The sequence below is a fragment of the Malania oleifera genome, chromosome 2 (assembly GCF_029873635.1).
Source record: "Malania oleifera isolate guangnan ecotype guangnan chromosome 2, ASM2987363v1, whole genome shotgun sequence".
NCBI lineage: Eukaryota > Viridiplantae > Streptophyta > Magnoliopsida > Santalales > Ximeniaceae > Malania > Malania oleifera.
The window spans coordinates 113,388,419-113,407,939 of NC_080418.1; the positions used below are offsets into that span (position 1 = coordinate 113,388,419).

The window sequence follows — 19,521 nt, forward strand, 5'->3', positions numbered from 1 at the left end:
GCAGATTTAAATAAAACTCAATATAATATTATATTACATTTTTTTTCTAAATTTATACAAATTCAAATTCAAATTCAAATTCAAATTCAAAAATCTCTCAGTGAAAATTTTGCCTCTTCTACTGTAGGCTGTGCATAGCGTGCAACAACTGAATGGATGGGATGATGAATGGAGAATCAGATTTCAGATTTCGATGTAATATATTAGTTTATCAATGGGCAATATCCTAAAAATTGGGATTACTAGACTGGTTCTCACAAATCTCAGCGAACGGATTTTATAATCCCTCCAAAGTCCAAAGTGTAGATGTCCATGAACCCTATTAAAGCAAAACAAAAATGGAATGTCCTAGAGCATAACAATGGAAAGCCCACGTATTAAAGGTAATAAGTTCACAATCTTGCCAATATCTCAGTTATGCATACATTACCTCAACTAAACAATTCATTTACTCAGACATTCTCTGGCTTTAATTCGTTTCTTCACTCTACACGTTGATATAACCCACCAGCTTCAACCCCCATAAGAAACGAAAAACTAAAAGGCCACCAAGCTCAGAAGAGAGAATGGCTCACCCCTTCATTATGAGCTCTTCTTACCATCAGACTGTGACAGGCTCTGGTCAATTGACTGCAACTGGTTCCGAAGGTTTTGGTTGTCCGCCAGCAAGCGGTCGTACTCCAGGAGGAATCCCTCAGACTGCTTTCTTAGAGCTTCTGCATTAGCAACTGCAGCCTCAGCCTCATTTGTTTTGGTCTCGCATTCAGATTCCAGCTTCTTGATCTTCTTCTTCAATGAAGCAAGCTCTTCCCCCATGGCTTTGAGCTGCTGCTCTAAACCACCATTTTTCCCATCCTCTGAAGCTCGGTTCTGTTTTTTGACAGCTTCCATAGTCTTTCTCAGTAATCGAAGTTCTCTTATGTAATGATGCAGTCTATCGATCATCAGTGAAAGGAATAGCGAGAATCCTGCACATCATAAGCTACCTCATATACAGATTCCAGAAATAAGAAATGAATTGCATTTTTAAAAAAAAAATGGCAATTTGGTGAAACATAAAGGTGAATCTTCATTGTGGTACTGGTGCCTATAATTGAAACAGAACCACCACCATCAACATGCATTAATAGGTGGAATAAGATACGTATAACATCTTGAACTTGATTGATTCACAGATCTAAATAATTATTTTTTTATATGACAAGAAAAAACATCTCAGACAATAATGAGTACCAAGGTAAAGAATGAGGAATCCGTCCAGCCAAACACAAACAAAAGAGAGAGCAACGCTACCAAATATATAACATCTCCACAAATATATCAAAGGCAAGGTATCTTTTTTGGATAATGAACATCAAGGAAATTTTTCCTTGAAAAGGCAAGGTACCAAATATATAACATCTCCACAAATATATCAAAGGCAAGGTATCTTTTTTGGATAATGAACATCAAGGAAATTTTTCCTTGAAAAGTAAGACCAGTAGAGTGACAGCTCTCCTCCTTTTGCATTTTTTCTCCCCAATTATTATTCTGTTTCTATTAAGTGTTAAAAAAAACTTTTAAAAAGATCAACAACTCCTCTTGGCAATGACTCATCCTTTTGGTTTTTCATTCTCCTTTCCATCTAAATGCATCCTCGCTACAGAAACAACACACAAATTCCTCTGCTTAAATGTGCATAGCACCAACATCCCAGTCCCATCTTTAGCCCAACAACTGCTACAAAAGCATCCCCAATAAAAAGATGATAAAGAAACTCTGTTCTGACAACTACTCATATATATATGGCGGCACAGAAAAAACTACAGTTGCACTAGAGTGATCCCTAACAATCGTGCCAATGCCAACCAAGCCCCATTTTCAAGAAAGCGCATCAAGTCCATGTTTATGATCAGCAAAGCACTTCTAAATAAGAATTGACACGCCAATATTTGTCCAAACAACACATGAATCCACTATATCTGACAATTAACTTACTTACACAAAAAATGTCACTAGTACAAGGACATGAAGGTGCCATTCCACAAGACCTACAAGAATGGGTTAAGAACTTTTAACATAAGATTTTATTATTAAACACTTGTCCAAAAAGGCATATATGCGAAGGGCAAACAATATTTGGAAAGTACATTTGATTTTTCTTTAAAATATATTCTTTTTAAGTGCACCATGTCTGGACAGTAAGCCAAAATAAATGTTTTCTTTTGGTAGAAAATTACATTTTTTTTCCCTCAAAAAAGGCTAAAGAATAATAATAATAATAATAATAATAATGGGCTAGTGCTACAAGCCTCATTTTTAGAACTTGCTACTATCAGCTTATTTTATCCAGAATAAAAGCACTTGTTATTTACGAACTTAGTTTTGGATTACCAGCTGCGACTAGCATTAAAAGCAATTAATTGTTTGAAGCTATAAATCCAAAAAGCAGTTATTTTAAGTCATCGTCTTTCTTTAATGCTAAATGCAAAACAGAAGCTTTGTTACTTCAAACAATGATCATACGTCTTTATAAGTGAACATTTATATAACTCTAATACAATTTTATTCTCTTCATTATGAACTCCTCATGGTTAGTTGCCGTGCACAAGCACATACACATGCAATTGTGATACAATCTTTTTCTCATGATTACAAACTCCTTATGGTTTGTTGCCATGCACATGACGTGCATGCAAGCACACGCAAACATGCATACACAAGACACTTGATTGATACAGGGTATTACAAATACAAATATATACCACCATGTTCTCCACCAGCTCTATTTCTATATTTAGGAAGCATCATGTGCCCCATACCCCATCCTCTACACCTAGCAACTATGGCAGCATCTAAAATATACCTAGCTCCAACTAGGAAAGAGAAATGTAGAACTAATTGCCCTACAACCTCTCACATGCAAGGAGCCATACTTCTTATGCACAGGAGTAATAAAGTTTGAATTAATACATTTAACTACCACACCATTATCATGAAAATCATCCTTCACAATTCCCAGAGCGATGAAAGAATGCCCAGTAAAACCATCTGCACATAGAGAATTATCCCCCTTCATACTTAACAGCACATCCTTCAGCTTATCTTAAGACAAAGACCTTTCTAACCAAGCATTTAAACCCTCAAAAACAGGGCTCAATCCAAATCCTCAATCTTGTCCTAAAAACATTCTCCTCAGAAGACAAAGCATTATAAATTAATTGATATCCTCAGCAGTAACTTCTGAATCAAGAACAGTACAACCACACTCCACCCCCAACTCTACAATCAAATTTCTACTTGTTGGCCTTGAAAAGTTTAAAATCTTATTTTGATGATAACAAATCAGAGGAACTTAACATATTTGGTTAAGTGATGATATTTTAGGACTCAAGTATGTGAATACAAGGTCAAGTACTCACAAGGATCATTAAAAGTTTATACTCCAAAGAAATATGATCAAATGAAACTTAAAGAATATTAAGGCATGAATTCAAAGATGATTTAATAAAACTTGAAGATCATGAGAGCATGAATATTAAAGAGAACTTGCTAAAAGCTTAAAGTATATTGAAACTTGAAGACATGATGGAGTTAAATAAAGACAAGCATGAAGATCTAAGTGCTTAGAATGTCAAAGTCTTAGAAAGTCTTTATGTAAGTACTTCAAACAAATGCATGAAATTCTTAGGTTAATTTCTTGAACCTAGATACCTTTTCAAATACTTGGAAAATATTTTTATAAGGTCCAAAGTTATTTCAAAAAGGTTAAAATTATTTTTGGAATAAAAAGCACTAAAACGGGATTTTCCAAATTCTGTTATTTTTTCTATATCTGCATTGATATACATTTTTCTCTATCAAATACTCTTTATCTTAAAAGGTGTTCAACATGAAAGTTGTGGAATTTTCTCTTAGCTTTCAGTTGATACCAAGAACGTCTAATTTAGAATTGTATAGAAAAAGTTATGACCAAAATACTAAAGGGGGGTCGAAGCTATCAGGCGACTAAAGATTAAGTTCAGTCTACTGAAGAATTTTCTGATGAATTCCTGAAGAGATAGTAAAGCCTCAGACGACTAAACCTTGTCACTTCAGTCGACTGACCCTCTTTTCAATTAAAATTTCAATGTTTTAAAGAACTTCAGAAGACTGAACCCGACTCCTCAGTCGACCGAACACTGTTAACAGCTATATTTTTTAAAAGCTTTTAAATTCAAATTCGTATTTCTTGTGCTCCAAACTTTCTATAAACATTAGAAACACTTCAAGTCACTTGGGGAACACAAAATAGACTTGATTTCTCATCTATAAATAACCCCCCAATGCTAAGGATTAAACACACCAAGAAAATACAGCAATCAAGCTATCTTTGTTTTCAATCTTCAAAGGCTCTCTTGCACACATCCTTGCTGAAGTTTTACTACTGAGTATTGCTGAGATTTAATCACTGAAGTTGAGCAAAAATTCTGAATCTTTCAATCAAAGAAAGAAGATCTCGGTGATAAATTCTTTTGAGCTTCAATTTAATTCCATATTGATATTTACTTTGAAGTATATTAGTGATTTCAATTGTACTAACTAGCTCTATGTGAGAGCATCTCTTGTACACAAAGAATTTGTTCTTGTCTTGTAGTTTCTTAGACGGTCAAGGTTGTTGGATTGTTGTACCGAGTGTGGGGTATCACTTGGAGAGGCGTTACTCTAACCTATTGAAGGAGTGACCGAGCGTAGGGTATCACTTGGAGAGGGGGCTCCACCCTGAAGGAGGGATTGTAACGGTTTGCTCCGCTCAAAAAGGAGTGGTATAGTGGAAACCTTAGGTGGTATTGGCCTAAGGCGATGACGTAGGCTAGGTATAAGCCGAACCTTGTAAAAAATCTTGATCTCACTCTCTTCCCTACTCTCATTTAATTTCTTGTTTATATTAACTGCATGATTGGATTTTAATTCTTGATCATATATACTACGTGGATTGAAAATTAAATAAACCAAGGTTTAATTTGTTTTTGGGATTACGAAAACTGAAAGAGAGTACGTAAATTGATCAATATAAATTGCGGAAACCTCAAAGGGAGTACGTTGATTGGTTAACATCCAAGACATATTAACTAAAAGTTTATTTGAAGTTTGAGTTGTTGGAAGTTTGAGTTGTGGTTTGTATTGAGGAAACACAATCCATTCATACGGGGCTTGAATCAAATTCATATATACAGGATGACAAACAAATTCTACTTTGAGATCTTGTAAAATCTGAAAATTGCAAAAGTACTACATATCATATCTTGATTAAGATATTGTGGTTGAGTGGTTTAATGTTTGTTTAATTGATATTGTTGAGAATTATTGGGCTGTGTTGATATTTAAGTTGCGGTTAATCTAACTAAGCATTAGAAGTTAAAACAAACTTGTGTGATCACTAAATTAACAAAAGGTTGCAAATTTGTAATAAGAGTTAAAAGAAAATTTTAATAACCCCACTCACCCCCCTCTTGGGACTACTCCTTAACTTTCACTACTCCCCCGGTTGGAATCCTACTATAAAAATGAAGTGTTTCCTCCTTCTTCCACTTACTCTTTCCCTACATTTGGGAGCAAGGAATTCAAACCTTGGATTTGAACTTGTGTAGATTTGGATAAAACATAATATAAAGTTGTCTTAAGTTTCTTCCAAATCCACACAAAACTAAATCCAAGCCCCGAAATTCATTCTTCCAAACTCTACCTTTGAGGGTTTTTATCTCCCTTGAATCCACTCCTTTAACATGAGTTCCTCTAACTCAATCTTTGGATTGTTACACAAACTACCTACATCAAAAGGCCCTCCCTCAACACTCTATCTAAAAACTCAATCTCCCACTGAAGATCATTTTTTTCACCCTAAAATCTACATAAGCTCTTCCAATTGCACAACTTAAGTTCATCCATCAAAATCTTCAAACTTCATACAAACAAACCCAGCAGCATTGATCCTGGCAATCACTCCACCAATCAACGACTGACCTATGAAAATCATCATGAGTTGATGATAGTTTCAAAATGGAATGGACCAGGATACCATCTCATGTTGTTTGACTTCACACAATGGATAAATAATCAAAGGTGCGTATCGTATCTAGATTTCCTGAGCTACATTAGGAAAAGTATCCTCCTATTCAGTACTAAAAAAGGAAATGATCAAATTCATGACACCATGTGGGTAACAGACCAACTAACTGAGCACTTAACCCAAAAAAGAAAAGTCTCAAATGACAATATTAAAATCATCAAAACCTAACATACTAGTCATGATCTTAGGACCCGTAATTTCTCATGAGAAGCTCTGAAAACATTAAAATCCCCTTCATCCCAAGAACCAATGTGAACTAGAAAACTTAAACAAATCCCCAAGCTCAACCCAAAAATGAGGCCTGAATGAGGATAGGCACTACCACTCTGCTCTACCCTTAATGTCACAAAAAACAGCTACAGAAAAATGCCTACGAGAGAATCTACAGTGGGAAAACCAGTATCCCAAACAATCAAAATATAGCAACCACACCCAATCGATAACCTCACTATCCCCAAGGACTTAAATTTTGGTCAAAATTGAGATATAGATTCGATTTTGCAGATATTCAACTAAAATTTCGAGATTTCGGTAAATTTCAAATGAAAAGTCTAAAATTTCGAAAATTTTGGTTGTTCTTCTGAAATTTTCTAGAAATCATGGGAAAAATAAAAGAGGGAAATTTTAGTGTTGTTCTCTGCATTTGTTTTGTCTTTCCCACGTGATTTGTTGGCTCTTTTTGCGCAACTTGTGAGTATACAGTGGAGACTAGAGAGATTTGAACAAATATCAGTTCACTACTAGAGTCATGACAAAGAAAAAAGAGATCTTGCAGAGATGCTCTACAGATGCAAGCCAACTATTCCACAAATTCATCAAGAGGCTGAAGACCCTACCAGCTACCAATGAAAATATCTACACAATAATGCAAGCAAAATGAAATTTTTTTCTATAAATTAGCTTGTAGCATGCATTAGGATACATACCTCAAGGTCCTTGACAAAAGGCTTCTTCTTCTTCCATCTTCCACCTTCAAACTTCAAAAAAGAACCTAGATTTCAGCTGCCTCTTACGGCCCTGCCTCCACCTTCAAACTCTAAAAAGCCCTAGCCTTCGTCTCCCCTCCAGTGGCCGACCCTCTCCCTTTAGCCCTAGCCTTGGGAGACCTCCATCTCCCAAGTCGCAGCCAGCAGCAGCACCTCCTCCCATCACTGCAATCTCCCTCACGCAGAGCTGTGAACACGACATGGCCAAGCTGAGACTGAGAGACTCAAGACTTGAGTCCACGACTCTACAAGCAGGTAGAGCAGCAGCATATAAAAATAAAGGCAAAGCTGGTTGCCTGATTTTATGTTTTAAGTTACTTAAAATCTCCCTTCTCCCCAATATATTTACGAGATTACCCTCCTTAGATACATTTTCCCCATTAACCTTTCCCATTTAGCCCCTTAATCCTAGTCCTAGATTGCTCGTAAATAGTAAATAGTAAGTTTAGTAATTAAATAAAATTAGAATAATTTATTATTCATTAGCTTGTTATAGTATAAATTATTTCATTTATTTGGATAATTTAATTTCCAAAATTTAATACTCAATAGTAATTTTTTAAAAATTATCAGTAATTATTTAATTTTGTAATTTTAATTTAATAATTTAATATTTCTCTTAGTTATTAATTTATCTTGATTTAGCATCTAAATACTTTTCTTTTAAAATTGTAGAGTAACATTCAAATAGTTTTCTTTTAAAATTATAGAGTAATTTAAAACCTAATCATTATAGCCTAATAAATAAATAAATTAAAGCAATTTACTAATTATTAGCTTATTATAGTTTAAATTATTTCATTTATTCGACTAATTTAATTTCTATAATTTATTAGTAAATTTGTAAATTATCATTAAATTTTGAAAATTTTATTTAACATTTAATGTTTATCTTATTTATTAATTTTATATTGATAAAACATCTTAAATAATTTCCTTTTAAAATTGTTGACTAATTTAACACTTTTTTATTGATTCATTGTAACCTCGTGGGAAAGTAAAATTGTCTGCAAAAATGTCTGAAGGAAGAAAACAAGATCTAGCATGGGAACATGGGTACCCAATGCCCAACATAAAAAATGGATTTATTTGCAAATACTGCGGAATACAAATGAAGAGTGGTGGCGCAACAACATTAAAAATGAACTCAGCAAATTATGACCCACAACATAATATAAAGTTTTGCAACAAAGTACCTCCAGAAGTTAAGCAGGAAATGAGAATTATTTTAAAGAAAAACAGCAACTAAAGCAAAGAAAATAGAAAGAACGAAGGAAATAAAAAATGAATTGCGTGGGAACTTGATGCAACCAAGGAAATTGATGAAGAGGGAGATGCTGATGATATTGCATACCCTTCTGATATTTCTCCCTATGAAAGGTCTACATTTTGTCGAGCATTCTATGCTTCAAAATAGACAGAATAGGAAAGAGACTATTCTCGTAGGTTTGTAGGTAGCCAACAAGGAGGCAGTTCTGGGGTCGGTAGTAGTGGAGGGTGACCTCCGATGAGGCGATCTCAAAGTGTGGGAGAGCCAAAAACAGAGTCATATATTTCAAAGTCTTCTCAATATTACAAGTCAGGTGCAACAAAACAAAAAAGCTTGAAAAAATTATTCAAATGAGATAAAATAAAAGAAGAAATGAATAGGTTGATTTCAAAATTTTTTATATATGATAATGTTCCACCTGAGAAGGCAATATCACCTCATTTTAAAAACATGGTGTGAGGTTGCCAAGCAGCTGGAACGGGAGTCGATCCACTGACACCCTATGAAATTAGAACAAAATACCTTGATTTAGAGGTAAAAGAAATGTAAGGCCATATAGAAGAAGTGAAGAAAAAGTAGGCCACGTATGGCTGCACTGTAATGTGTGATGGATGGACAGGCACTACAAAATTATCCATCATAAATTTCATGGTTTACTCAAAAGGAAGCACAATTTTTCTAGAATCAGTAGAGGATTCTGACAACATAAAGATTATGAATACATATATTCCCTATTAAAACAAGTTGTGCAAGAGGTAGAAAAGCAACATATTGTCTAGGTAGTGACCGATAATGACAACGCCTACAAGAAAGTGGATCTAAAATTAATAAAAAAATTCAACTTGTATTGGACTCCTTGCACTGCCCATTGTATTAATCTCATTTTTGAGAAAATCGAAAAAAAGAGGCAATAAGCACGGTAATCTTGTAGGGGAGACAACACATACATTTACATCTCTATGCAAAAGGAGTCAACTCTTTTATCTTCATGCTATTTTTGCCAAAAAAAAAAAAGTGTTCTTTTAATTCCAAATATGTCCAACATTTGTTTTTGAAGTTTTTTATTTTTATTTATTTTCTAAAAATTTAAAAACAAACTATTTTCTTTTTAATTATTTGTTCACAATGGCATTGCTCTTGGTTTCTCTTTAAAAAAAAATAATAAATAATCTTGCAGGGGAGACAGATCACAAATTTTATATATAACCATGGATGGTTGCTTGCTAAAATGAGGGAGCACTGTCAAAGGGATAATATGCGTCCAAGAGCCACACAATTTGCTAAAAACTGCATTGCCCTTGATAGCTTACAAAAAAAAAAAGAGTACACTTAAAATCTCTATTCACATCTGATGAATGGGCTAAGCATGCTTTTAGTCGAACAAAAATGGGTAAAGAAATTGAAAGCACGGTTCTTAACCATCAATTTTGGGATAAAGTGGCAAAAGTTTATAACATTTATGAGCCTATTTATAGAGTATTGCGTATAGTCAATAGTGAAGTGTGGCCAACATTAGGAGTTGTATTTGAAGCAATAAGGGTAATGAAAGAGGCTATTGAAGTAGGTGCAAGAAGTGCAAGATGGGTTCTCAAAGTAATCAATGACCGGTGGGAAAGAACCCTAGAACATCCTCTTCATGAAGCAGGTATAAAATATTTATAAATTTCAAGAAATTCATATATCAAATTACTTATTACATATTTATAATTTAATTTAATTGATTGGCAGCTTATTTTTTAAATCCAAAATGTTAATACAAAGAAGGTGTTGGGAAAGATCCTTATTTTCTTAATGCAATTCATAAAGTTTTTAACACCCTTGAGCCAAATTCCTCTGGCCTGGATCAAATTGGAAATGAGGTATATTTTCAAAATAAAAATTAAATAAAATAGGTTTTAATCCATGTTTAATTATTTAATCACAATTTTTTTTAGATTATTCTATTTAGAGATGCAAAAAGAAGTTTTGGAGAAGCAGTTGCTTAGGGCAACCATGGCACCTGGTAAGTATTTATACATAAATGTACAATACAAAGTTACAAACTTCAAATACAATTTACTAAGTACTAACTTATGCTCTTAAAATATCTTACACAGCTAATTGGTGGATGATGTATGGATCAAGTGTTCCAATCCTAAGGAAGCTAGCATTGCACATTTTGTCATAAACTACATCTTCATCAGCTTGGGAACGAAATCAGAGCACATTTGCGCTCATTCACACAAAGCAAAGAAAGAGACTAGCCTACACCAGACTTCAGCAGCTTGTTTTTTGTTATTACAATATGAAGCTTCGAATAAGAGATATGAAGGCCAAAATGGACAAAGTGGCTAAACAAGATCCCCTAGACCTTCTTGAGATATCAGTTGAATTAGGTGATGAAGATTAGTAACCACTTTTCCAATGGATTAGACCATCCCATCTTGATGAACGAGGTAGAAGTCCTTACCCATAGATGGCCAAGCATGTACGAGATGACTTTGGCATTGATGTTAATTAGGTGATGGTAGAAAAAGTAACATCTAGCAGTGATGATTCACTAATGAATCTTGGGTCTGGATATGAAACTTCATCCACTATGTCCTCTGGTGGTGATGATGATAATGACGACAACGATGCTGGTGGTGACGGATCTAACACCGGCGGTAGTAGTGGGCAAGGTGGTGATGGTGGGGACTATGGAGGAAATGAGGGATGGCAAAATTATAGACCAGAAGTGGAATATACACATCCTCCCCAACTAGAAAATGAGGGTCCACAAAGAGAAACGCGTCCAATTGATATAGGCAGTATAGTCATAGAAATGGAAAAGGGAAGATGCATCAAATAGAAGAGCCTTTTCACTTAGCTTGGAATCTATGAGTATAGGAACAAAGCATGACTCAAATAGTTAAAGTGGTTTTAAATCTACATAAAACAGTTCCTCACATTCTACATATGGTCAATCGTTTTCGTATGCATATGAGCAGGCACGACAATGTGGAAATTGGCAACCACATGCCTATGGGTATGGACGAATAGACCAAGAATATGGGTATGGTCAGTTTGCAAATTCAAAACAATCTTATGGACATATACAACAAGTAAAACCTGCAAGAAGACATCCTAGTACAGGAAGATCTTCTGGCCGAGTAGAAATTGTCATGAACCAAATGACTATGGAGGAGTATGAACAACACATGTACACATATACTCAATATTTTGGAAATTATAAAACATGGAGTGATTATTGTAAACAATATATGTCATCTCGAAATCCCAATAATAGGGACAGGAGAGATGACTTTGAGCCACCAAGAAACTCCATGTGGTATTAGATCATTAAATATATGATATTTATTGAAAATGTAATTGTTTAAAATGATAATTTGTTGGCTTAAATCATTAAAGGAATAGCTTCAAAACTTTATAATCATTTGAATGTTCTTCACTTCATAGTTTGTTTCGCGATATGCAGTTTAATATCCTACACACTAAAAACTTGTCATATATGCATTTTTTTAATGTATTCTGATACCATATCAAGCATAATCATCTATTTTAATATTTCCTAAAGTTTTATTGTAAATTTTCATCGTTTACTATAAATATTCGTAATTTCTTTAAATCAAAATCAAAATTTCCACCAAAATTTCCGTAAATTAAGACCATCAAAATTTCCATCGAAATCGAAATTTAAGTCCTTGACTATCCCACAAAATCATAACCAAAAGCCCATCCACAAATTTGTGTTTAGCTTCCTAAATAAACAATGTCCAGCCTATGACCTAGGACAACCCCATGAACCAGCTTTTCTTAACCCTCTTCCCAACCCTCTTAATTAACATTCCAATTCAAAATCTTCATAGGACATGTCTAACATCCTTACCTCTCTATGTCTACCCCCATCATAATAAATAGATTATTAAAGTTCATTCAATTACAATCCCCATTTTAGATCCCAAACTCCTCTGGCAAATTGGTGAATCAATGGCAGCTATGAAGTCTTTCGGGGTAGACAAATCCCTTGGTTAGGATCCATACCACCCAAACTAGAACCAAGTACATTATTCCTAGATTTACAAGATGACACAAAAAGCCAAAACCTAACTGAAGTGACCCGAGAAAGGAAATGAGCCATAAAAGAAGTGGAATCTCATGAACCTAACAAACACCGCACACATCTTTAGCGTTGGCCCCTAGCAGACCAACACTAACAAATAAATCAACATGCTTTCTTAAAGTATCTATTAGGAGCACTTCATCTTCTTTGTTTCATAAATCTCAACTTAGATTGACTCAATCACATGTGCCCATAATTCTTGTTTCTTGTCCCAATGCCTTTCACAAACCTTCAAAATCTTCGAGACATGCAATAAATTGGAAACACAATGATTGTTATAACTACTGCTTGGTTGTGTCTAAAATTAAGTACTGATTATAAGTACTTATAAAGGAAGTAGTGTTTTGCTAGTCACTTTTATTACAAGTACAGTATGAATTTATTAAAATAATATTATCATTAAATTTCAATATAATATCATAGTCAAAAAAATAATATAAGATTATAAATTATATTATTAATAATATTATTATATTATTAATAAGATTATTATATTATTAATAAGATTATTAATATTTAATATTTATCTTACTTAGCATTTTATTTTTTATTTAACATTTTAAACATTGTCTAATTAACAAATTAATGTTAATTAAAAATTTTTAATTAGCATTAAATGTAGCTAACAATACTTGCTAACTAAAAATGCAACACTTAATTAAAAATAATTAACATTAATTAAATTTAAAATGTTAAAATTTGTTTAAAAAAATATTATATGTTAACTACAATTTTTAATTGATGTCAACAAACAATCTATTAGTATCAAAAAACAAAAAACAAAAAACAAAAACAACACAAAAATCTAGGTAATCAAGGTGGAGGGGCAGGAGGAAGTTGCAGAGGCCATGATAATGGAGGAGGAGGCATTAGTGGAGGTGGCAAAGGTCGGAAAGTGATGGCAACGAAGGTAAAAAAGCGGAGGCAGCGAAGGTGTCGATGGCAGTGAGACAAGGAGGAAGAAACAGAGTCCGTCAAGGGTAGAGGAGAGGAGGCGGAGAAGGAGACGTCCACAAGGAGGTGAAGGGGGTGGAGGAGGAAGAGGGAGGAGGCGTCAGTCACCAGAGCTTGGGTGTAAAGCACAATAGAGAGACAATATAGAGGGAGAGAATGAGAAAGAAAACACAAAATTCCCATCATTCCCATAAATTGTTCAATATTGTAAGTTTGACACCACTTCGCTATAGTGATAACTAAGAAGTAATTACAAGGGCCCAAGAAGTAATCCCAAATTACTTCTTGAGAAGTACTTTTTTGCCCCAAATAAAGTGATTTTTAATAGTACTTTTTTATAATAAGAACTTATTGCTATACAAACTAAACACTTTTTTTTTTATATACAACTACTTATTTTAAGTACTTTTTGCAATAAGTACTTTTTTTAAGATGTTCCAAATGGGGGAAGTACTTTCATCAATACTTTTTTCAAATCAGTACTTTTTTAGTAAAGTACTTTTTCATAAGCGGTTCCAAATTATCCCTAAAACTTCTCCAACAAAACTCAAACTTAGAATATTGTTCACCTCAATTTCTTTTGATCCCACAACCAACCACCTTCCTAGACCTAAAATGAGAAGTCCCATCCCAAATTTTATTGTCCATGGTTTTAAGACTCGGACCAGTCGACCTGTCGGACAAATGGATCAAACTAGAACCATTGACAACATCACAACATGTGTGTGTGTGTATTGCAACAGTAATATTATAAAAAGTGACCACACTTATTTATTAGTTATTAAGAGTCAAAAATAACAACACACACATTGTAGACAAAATTTATATTTAATAAATACGCTTAAATTTATTATTAGTAGAAGAAAAGAATAGGGAGAGAATAATATTTGATTCAATTAATAAGTATCAAAAAAAATTTGAAAGAATGGAGAGAAAAGTTTTAATTAAATTAATAGAATTTCTTTATTTGGTGTTTATCTGTGTGAGAAAGAGTTAGTATATATATTAATTACCAAAGTCAAACAAATTTCGGAACAAATCATCAAAGGAGAGATTGATTGAATTATTAAAGTTCTTTTATTTGGTGTGAGTTTGTAACTTTGTATATTAATTATATTATATATAATGCTTACTAGAAAACAAAGAAACAAATCGATTTAGCACAATGGCAAGGGCTTGCATTTCATGAGGTCTTGGGTTTATATCGTTATCGCTGCGACATATGAATATTTTTTTTCTTTTTTCTTTCAAACGTAAGGAGTCTAACAACTAAGGATTTAAGAACCAGGTTGACCCACAACTGACCCTAGTTCAACCAAGTCTGCCGGTTCATGCCATTTTTGGTTCTGAGGACCTGACCGAACTGGTCTAGTGACCAAACTTGGACAAACCGGCCAGTCCATTTTGGGTTTTAAAACTATGATATTATCCTTTTACTAGATTATATCTATAACCATCACTACAGATTCCAATTTTGATCGACTCTCAACAACCTCCTTCAGAACAATCAACAACTAGATTCTCCGGTGCATCACAAAATCTATATAACCATCAGATCAAATCTCCGTCCCCATCATTGACATAGGAGTTACCAATATCTTCTCTACCAAATTTCATATTTATCCATGAAGGGAGAATTCATTAGAAGGGCACCAAGGGGACTCCACCCAAGTACAAGCAAAAGAGACTGAAAGATGCAAAACATGCCAAGTCAATTGTGTGACAGTCTCCAAAAAATCAAGAATTGTGTGACGAGTAAGAGTTGGAAACCATATCTTTGAGAGTTGTAAAAGATGTAGGTGTCCGTTCAAAGGCTTATGTGTTTCTCTTCCTCCACACACACACATATATGCACAAAGATGAGAAGGATTAAGATGAAGGCTTTCTCCTTTCACTTTCAAAGGAAAACCGCCTGAAGCCCAGACCTCCTTTTCCTCGGTATCAGCTATAGCCTAGTGCTAGACAGACAAAGCAATGACCAAATTCCACAGGATTCTAGTCCAGTGGCAGTGATGGAAGGGTGAAACACAGATTCAACATCTTCTTTACATAGAAAGCATATGTTAACCAGAGTTGTTCCCATTTTCTAAAGACTATTAATAGTGAGGATCTACCTCAAAGTTGCCTAATCCCTCCCACATAAAAATTTAAAAAAAAAAAAAAAAAGGGACAAAAAAATAATAAAAAGGATATGTTGATTGGGGATGGAGATTTCTAGATAGCCTTCAAAGGGAAATTGATGCCAGCCTCAACAAGGTTGTCCAGCACTCCTGCTTCTAGGTCCAATAAGGGACATCACTGTATAAGCAGCCATACAAATCATAAGAGAGTGAAGCCCCCAGTCACAGGCATAAAGGAATGTCTCATGGTGGTCCAACAAGGGACATTGCTGTATGAGCAGCCATAGAAATCAAAAGTAGAGTCAAGCCCCCAGTCACAGACACAAAGGAAATATCCCAAACTATTCCACTTTCAGAGTGATCAACATGAGTTCACACCAAAGATTTTTTTTTTTTTGGTAGGCTAGACTCAAAATGACAAGAATTGAGCATTAAATGGAGACAAACTGCATCTAATGTCCTGCCAAGAGAAAATATTAACCTTCCTAATTCAAAGACAAAGGGAAAGAAACCCTCCAAACTTTTTTTCGACCCATTTCCAAACACCCAACCTATAGGGCTCCCTATCATCTTTGAAAGTCCGCCCATTGTGATCAAAGTCATGTTCCGAAGAAATAATCTTTCTTAAAAAAGTCTTCCCCACTCATAAATCTTCATATCCATTTGCAAAAAAGGGCTCTATTGAATAGCATGAGAGACTAATGACCCATGCCATCTGTTTGGGTAGGCTGCCTAACAATTCCCTATTCAACTAAAAGTGGTAGTTGAGAACTTCCTTGCACTTCCCCAAAAGCATTTTTTTTCAATTTCTTCCGGTCTTGCGCACTATGCAACGAATGAGGAAAAGGACATAAAGCATGCCGAGAGATTAGAGAGATTACTTTTGATGAGCATGAGTCTTCCACCTTCACAAAAATAGTTTTGTTTCCAACCACTTTAACTTTTTTTTCAAGCTTCTCAACAATAGGGTCCTGAACCACCCTTTTTTCCTTGAGCTTTGCAACAAGGGGAAGCCCTAAGTACTTTAAAGGAGAGGTCTCCAACTTGTAGCACATGAAACCAGCCAAGAAGGTTCCATCAGCCACATCCTCAATGGAAATAAGCTTAGTCCTTCCCAGTAATTTCAAGTGAAATTGCTTCAAAGCACAAAAAGGATGCACCTTGGGTTAAGGATTTGGTGAGCCTCCATCTCAAAAAGATTATGGAGTCATCTGCAACAAGGAGGTGAGATACATCCAGCTCCCTTCCACTTCTTCCCACACCCAGCCCCTTTAACAGCCTCACTCTTATCGCTTTTTGCACCATAAGGCTGAGAACCTCCATTACAATCATGAAAAGAAAAGAAGATAAGCGATCTCCATGCTCCAATCCTCTAGAAGAATGGAAAAAGCTCAAGGTACAACCATTAACAAGAATTGATAAGGATGGTGGGATGATACATTGTTCAATTCGTTTGCACCATAAGTTTCCAAAGAACCATTTTTTCAAAAGAACATAAAGAAGAAAGTCCCAACAAACATGATCAAACACTTTTTCCATGTCAAGTTTGCAAACAATTCTTCTCTTTCTAGCGCTAGAATGGTTATCCACAATTTCTAAAGTTATAAGGCCAGGATCCGTGACTTTCTGCCTGCAAGAAAAGCATGCTAGTAGTGCCCAATAACTTCCAAGATCACTTTTTGGAGTCTCGAAGCGAGCACCTTGGATAGAAATGACTATGTTTCACAACTTGAATAATGCACTATAATGAAATCTATTACACACATTCACAAAAGATCCTCAATCCTCACGTTCTTAATAATCATTATCAAGTTCCTCAGCTCAAAACAAGCAATGTAGAGAGATATCCATAAGAAAAGGGAGCTTAATATCTAAAGAAATAAACAGAAAATATGTGCATTTTTGTGATTTACCTGCAATGTACAAAGACAGTGATTAGATCTAAAAAAAAAATAGTCACTTCAGCATTTCAAAAGTTGTTTTTCTTTCTTATAGAGAAAAGCAACAAAAAGAAATTTTCTTACAAAGGTAGATATTAAAGGATAAATTAAGGAATGAACATATTCGCAATAAATTTGGTGTAGCACTGGTAGAAGAAGCTAAGATAAGGCAGAAGCAGCTTAGGTGGTTTGGGCATTCGAAATATAAGGGAACTAGCGCATCACTGAGAAGGAGCAAGCTAGTCATTGTAAATGGCATTATAAGAGGAAAGGGAAAAAAGTAAAATAATATGGAATAAGTTAGTGAGGGAGGATTCAATAGCTCTATTTTAGGCACAGAAAATGCCCTCACTCGCGCGAATTGGCAGAAAAGAATTCATAGAGCCCAACATACATGGTGGAACTTAAGCCTTGCTATTGTTGTGGTTGTTGTTGTTGAGGGAAACATGTACTAAAGGTGCCCCAAAAAAAAAAAAAAGGGATGCCTACACTCAATTCATAAATTCAACAAGCATCCCAGTGGGAATCCACCCCCGATCTACTTAATCTATTCATTTTTTTTTTAAGAACGCTCTCGCGAAGTGAACCATCCTCATCCAGAAAACAATTTGCAATTCAAAATTAGAGAATAGCATAACGGATCGCATACTCTACATGCCCTACTTCCCTCGTACACGAGCAAATCCCCATCAGTCAGCAACCCAAATTCAAAAATATAAACAGAGAACCGCAGAACAGAACTGCAAAATGAGTAAATTACCCATAAGGGAGGCTTCGAGCATATGCGTGGCCATTAGGACCTGATCTGTGGGATTAATCACACCAGCCTCGACGGAACGCTGCTGAATACTTACCATATTGTAAACGCTGGAAAGGAGCACGACGAAAACGGTTCCGGCGACTGTCTTGACCATGACGGGACCCTTTCCGCGTTTGACGCGATCCAGGGCCATGATGACCAGCTTCCGCAAAGGGGTTTTGAAGAGCAGGATCAGGACCAGAAAGGCCTCCGCGAGGATGACCGAGTATAGAAGCTGTATCATCTTGGAATCAGTGGAAATGAAGCACCAGATTGCAGAAACAGTCGAAGAGTCAGAACTTGAGGGCTCAAGGAAAGAGAGAGCGAGAATCTCAGTAAGCGTGAAAGGTGGTTCTCGATCACGTTCGCTCGTCCGCCAGGCCTAACTGCCTTTCAGCTTCCGCTCGTTTATAATGGCTTTTGTACCGCTTTTCTCTTCTCTCTCAAAATTGGTCGAACTTTGAATTAAGCAGTCGCACGCCGGCGGGCCCAACTTTATAGTTTTCTACTATGTTCGTTGGATCCCTGGCCTCATCATTAATAACAATTGATATTTTATCCACAAAATTTGAGGCTTTTGTAGAATTATTAACCTGTCGGCATAAATATTTAATTTAGTCGAAAAATTTTTAAAACTCAATTTACCCTCTTCCTCAAATCACATCAATTTCATCATAATTATTAAAGTCGTAATTATAATTTTATCTTAATTTGTTTATCTATCTTAATATCTCACATAATATCTTATGAGAACTCTGAACGATTTTGGGTCATAACCAACGATACTCTCCTACCATCCACATTATAACACAAATATTTATGCATGAATTAAGAGAGCCTTTGATAGATATGTGCAGTCATACAATACTTGGTTCTCATATTCCTAAGTTTGGCATTAATATAATAGTTGAGATGCTCCATTGCCAGCTTATTACCCTCTCCTACAAAAATCTAAAATTCTAACATCTTGTACCTTTTGAAGAATCAATATTTCTTTATTAGAGATGGTCGAGATAAGTTTATCTAGATTTTATTTTGCTCAAGTGAGTCAAATGGTATACATCCTATGCTCAAATATGTGATATCCAAGTGTTTGTGGATGCAATCATGTCCCAAGATTAACCTTGGAGAAAACCACCTAAATAAACTATTGTAAGATCAAATGCTAGATGATTAGTGACCAATTGTTATTGGGCAACAAGCTTGGACTACTAAGGATGACTTGGGATTGTTAGTCAAATGGTCTTTTCTCTAGGCAAGTT

The 19,521-nt window shown here is 35.0% G+C and overlaps 1 protein-coding gene across 1 annotated transcript; it reads right to left on the reverse strand.

The window, feature by feature from the left end:
* Positions 1-349: 349 nt before the first annotated feature.
* LOC131148479 (uncharacterized) lies at positions 350-18,785 on the reverse strand. The gene is made up of 2 exons (XM_058098177.1): positions 18,221-18,785; positions 350-968 (listed from the first exon to the last, which is right to left on the reverse strand). Exons 1-2 carry the CDS (start codon positions 18,501-18,503, stop codon positions 583-585), a joined length of 669 nt encoding a protein of 222 aa, XP_057954160.1. The 5' UTR covers positions 18,504-18,785; the 3' UTR covers positions 350-582.
* Between the last annotated feature and the right edge of the window lie 736 nt (positions 18,786-19,521).

Bases quoted from the DNA above. Each gene is read 5' to 3' on its own strand.
- LOC131148479 (XM_058098177.1), bottom strand. From the start codon at position 18,503: ATGATACAGCTTCTATACTCGGTCATCCTCGCGGAGGCCTTTCTGGTC. The intron at 969-18,220 runs GTAATTTACTCA...TATGATGTGCAG, and splicing joins GCTCGAAGCCTCCCTTATGG to GATTCTCGCTATTCCTTTCA.